The sequence below is a fragment of the Leptopilina heterotoma genome, unplaced genomic scaffold (assembly GCF_015476425.1).
Source record: "Leptopilina heterotoma isolate Lh14 unplaced genomic scaffold, ASM1547642v1 Lhet_392, whole genome shotgun sequence".
NCBI classification, from domain to species: domain Eukaryota; kingdom Metazoa; phylum Arthropoda; class Insecta; order Hymenoptera; family Figitidae; genus Leptopilina; species Leptopilina heterotoma.
The window spans coordinates 152,201-156,853 of NW_025111060.1; the positions used below are offsets into that span (position 1 = coordinate 152,201).

The 4,653-nt window shown below is 26.5% G+C and overlaps 1 protein-coding gene across 1 annotated transcript; it reads right to left on the reverse strand.

Moving 5' to 3' along the window:
* Positions 1 to 258: 258 nt before the first annotated feature.
* On the reverse strand, positions 259 to 4,427 carry LOC122506085 (pickpocket protein 28-like). Its single transcript, XM_043618079.1, is given in 22 exon segments — positions 259 to 285; positions 694 to 710; positions 849 to 1,019; positions 1,107 to 1,198; positions 1,278 to 1,403; positions 1,500 to 1,608; positions 1,611 to 1,622; positions 1,914 to 2,117; positions 2,120 to 2,164; positions 2,167 to 2,182; positions 2,349 to 2,425; positions 2,428 to 2,473; positions 2,476 to 2,510; positions 2,513 to 2,550; positions 2,787 to 2,935; positions 3,019 to 3,080; positions 3,083 to 3,118; positions 3,679 to 3,816; positions 3,819 to 3,907; positions 3,999 to 4,041; positions 4,044 to 4,107; positions 4,392 to 4,427. Coding segments are annotated over 22 exon segments (1,632 nt in total).
* Between the last annotated feature and the right edge of the window lie 226 nt (positions 4,428 to 4,653).

Below are 4,653 nucleotides of genomic sequence, written 5' to 3' on the forward strand. Positions count from 1 at the left end.
AAAATTAATGTAGTTTCACAACCTTGCACAAAATTATACGATATACAGATATATGTATACATGTAGTACACATACATAAAGAAATAAAAAGAAACATTCCTTTGGGAACATCAGCTATGAAGTTAATATTTTACAATATTTATAATATTCATGTAAATATAAAAGTACAATTAAAGTTTTATGTAAAACTATAAGTGTTTAAAATTCTCATTGTCGAAAGAAGTATTCGTTTTTGACATTTTAGTATTGAATGAAGCATTAAAGAGGTACGTCTTTGATAAAGCACTGCGGGACATTAGTATTTATTTTTATTAATAGCTCTGCTCACACGAAAAGAAGTGTTTTAAACATATTCAAAAAACATGAAAAGCAATTACACAAAAGATTTCTTAAAATCAAGAGCAATATTTAGTGACAACATTCAAAGAATTTTACTTTTTTCTGATTTTGTTTATGAATCAGTTCTATATATAATTAATTGAAAATGAAGATATAAATTCAGTTGACATAACCTCAAAGTTTCGCCTCTCATTCACTTGTATATATATGTAACATCATATTATCGACGTAATTATGAAATATTTCATTCATTTATCGGTGAATATTTCATTTCTATAATTTATAATTGCATGTTTTACTTTAAAATTTTACACTTTTTGAATAATTTTTCCAACAGACTGAGAGGAGACTGACCTTTCTCTCCGATTTCTCTATTTGAAAAAATGTGTTCTTTTTTAAAAATTCATTGAGTGCGAGTATCGATTTGTGTATTAATAAGAATTCAAATTTTTTTTTTAGAAGAAATTTACACTATTTTTAAAAACAAAAAAATTTGTTAATGCGCAAACGGATATGTAACGTGATTGTTTTGTTGTATTGTGTTTCAACTTCGGAATGATTTAGTGAATTTCTATGTTTTCGAAGTTGACACCAAAATTTTAATGTTAGAAAATAAATGATTTCCATAAATGACAAAACACTGAAGCCCATAAAGAGGCCGAGTAGACCGCCAATATTAGCTGGAAATTTAATTAGTATTAATTGAATCTTGTTTTTTTAGAATTAAAATCAGAAGAAAAAAAGGAGCAAAAAAAATAAATACTTACATAAGAATTCAGTGAATCCGAATAGTTCAGTTTTTACGAATTTTGTAAATTGAGAATCGACAAAGAACAAATGCACCACGGCCATATTATTCCTGAATAAAAGGATATTTTTAAAAAATAATAAATAAGTAGAGAAATAGAGAATTTAGAATACAAAAAATAGATAATTACACAAAGTAATTCTTGTCTTTTCTCACGTAAATATCTTCAATGTCATAGTTCGCCATCAAGGCACTTTGTGAAATCTCAGTTGTGTAGCTCACTTCGAAGCATCCTGGCCAACAATTACAACTGGGACTGTAAATAAATATTTACAGAATTTAATAAATTATTTTTGTACAGAAATTTATCTTAGGAAAACGAAAGAAAAATTAGTCTTTCAAATAATCTCACGTTTCTGTGATGTTCAATTGACTGTTTGTATTTTCATCATCATAAAGTTTTTGCTCCATGGCTCTTCTCGCTTGAATTGCACACTGATCATCTTTCTTTCCACATATTTAGTATTCAGTGACTCTGCAGGCGGAAAAAAAGTAAAATTATTATTTCTTTTCCCCTCGATTTTAACTAAAGTTTTGAACGTTCAAATGAACGAAAATTTTCTTCTGTTTTAAATATTTTATAAAAATTTAGACATTAATTCTCTTCGAATTGTTTAATTTTCAAATTTAAATATTAATTCTCTTCGAATTGTTTAATTTTGAAATTTAGTCATTAATTCTCTTTGAATTCTTTAATTTTCAAATTTAGTTATTAATTCTCTTCGAATTCTTTAATTTAGATACTGAAAAAAGAAAATTTTCTCACTTGGCATGTAATATTGCACGCAATGACAAATCTGCTGTGTAAAATTTGCCTCACATTCAAGGAAACAATTTCTTTGCGTATAAGTTCTGTAAAAACGCAAACGTCTCTCGGACGTGAAGAAGCACTTTCTTTTTTTCTTCGGTATTTTTAATATTGTTTTACTCGCTACCGAAATATGGGGACGTATTATAATACGCGTTTTTTGCCCGGCGAAATTGCAAATGCAAAATCGGCTATTTTCGGAGTTTCACGGGATTATGCAGTAACATCTATAAATGAAAACAAATTAATTAAAAAATGAAAACAAAATTATTAAATGAAATTAAAACAAAAAAATCAAATTATTGAATTCTTTTGCATGAATTAATTAATTAAAGTAATGTAATAATTTAAGAAATTAACACTGTTTATTATTTTTTCAGTTAATATTTCCACCTTAAATCCCACACTGGCTGTCGATGAACAATAATATTCATCGACATTCGCATCGAGAGCTAATGTTAATCCAAAATATTTCCAGCACCATATGGTCTCCATGGTACAGAATCTGGTGTAATATTGAGGAGGCATATCCAGTTTCAGGTGTCCAATCAATTATCGGAATGGGTATGTTACATTTAAATCAGTTGATTCTTTTCTAAAAGAAATTAAATAAGAAAAATTACTCGAGATTTTAGGGGAGAGGAAAAATTTAAACTATTAAATATTACGAGGATATTAAAATAATAATTTTATTATTGGATATTAAAATAATTATATTATTGGCTATTAAAATAATTATATCATTGGCTATTAAAATAATTATATTATTAGATATTAATCTAATAATTATATTATGTGGATATTAGAAAATTAATTATTCGTCGAGCTCACGGATTGAAGAAAATGTAATTTCGATGGACGGAATTAAAATTACAGCACATTCCTTCATCCGTCATTGTGGGATTAAATAGTTTCTCGCATTCAAATTTCATACCGTGCCATTGACAGTAGTGAAGCATTTCAGTACATGATTGTGACACCTACAGAAAAAAAGAGGAAATTGAAAAGAAAAAGTAAAATTTTTAGAAGGAAAGAAAAGTTCTAAATTTTCGGGGATACTCACGTTGATCATAAAACGTCGAACATTTACCCATTTTGCAGATTCATCATCTATATCATTGAATGTGTGGAATTTTCATTGTGGCAAATATCATTGAGCAAATCTGCTCAAGTTTGTCGGTTCTAAAATAGTTTTTTATTTTCTATTAAGATTGAAGTCTAGGAAATATAATTTGACTTCTTAAATTTAATTTAAATTATTTAATAATTTTATTGAATTTTAAGTATTTTAAATTTAATTCGAAATTAAATTTAAAGTAAGATATAATCTTTTTTCTATCAGGAAGCAAAATTGAAATTAAAATGAAATTGGAAATGAAAAAAAATTGCAATTAAATTAAATTGAAATTAAATTAAAATTGAAACTGAATTAAATTGAAATTGCAATTAAATTAAAATTAAATTTTAATTGACACTGAATTAAATGGAATTAAATTGAAATTAATTAAATTGAAATAGAATTAAATTGAAATTGAAATTAAAATTGAAACCAGAATTAAATTGAAATTGAGTTAAATTAAAATTGAAACTGCATTAAATGAAATTGAATTGAAAGTGAAAGTGAAGCAGAATTAAATTGAAATTAAAACTGAATTAAATTGAGATAAATTGAAACAGAATTAAATTTAAATTAAATTTAAATCAGAGAAAAAAAACTGCTCACATAATTGGAAGAAAGTTATACACTCACCACTTTTAATTCGATCGGCTTCACTTTTCTTCGCATTATTCATATTGCAGAGGGGTAATTGAGGGAAATGGAAATTCTTCATAAGCAACTGGCTCGGACTGAGGGAAATATAATTGGCGATGAAATCCATTTTTTATAGACGCCTAAAATATATAAAGACGCTGTTGCCACTGCCGCTGTGAACGAAATAACCCAAAATAATCTGTAAATGTAAAATTCGTAAATCTTTCCTTTTTCCTTTCAAAAATCATTTTTCAAACATCACAATTTTCTCTTAGAATGGAAAATCGTACCTTTCAAAAAGAGACAGATTACTATCGCCAATATATCTTAAACATGAAGAGTACTCGTTTGACAATATGTTTTAGTTAGTGACGCAATCTCCGTTTTTTTCATACATGACTGCAAATATCTTAATTTTGATCTAGAATGAAAAATTCTCGTTCATGAAATAATATTTTTTTCTAACATCCAAAAGAAATGGAAAACTTTTTGAGTTTTATTTACTTGTTCAATTTTTCATCAGTTTCTCTGTGTTTCAAGAATTTCGCTCAAAATCTCTCAGTTTTATTACTATTATTCCTTAAAGTTGAATTAGAAGCAACTTTTCGTTCGAAATTCTACAAAAAAAAAAATTTCAAAAATAAAAATGATTTATTTTGGTCAACAATTTTTTTTATAATTACCTGGTAAATTACGATTTCTAACTGCAAATCCTTCATGTTTCATGGCGCTCTGTAGATATTTTGTCTCTCAAGGAAATTAGTTGTTGAATTGGAAAATATGCGTTACTCTCTCGTAAATAATTTGGAATTTCTCTATTGTTATTATTATTATTACTATATTATTATAATTTATGCTTTGGGATTGTAAAATCTTTTTAGCCGGATAATTAGACATCACTTGTGAAATGTGGAAAATTTCAAATTCTTTATTTTTCTCGTTAGG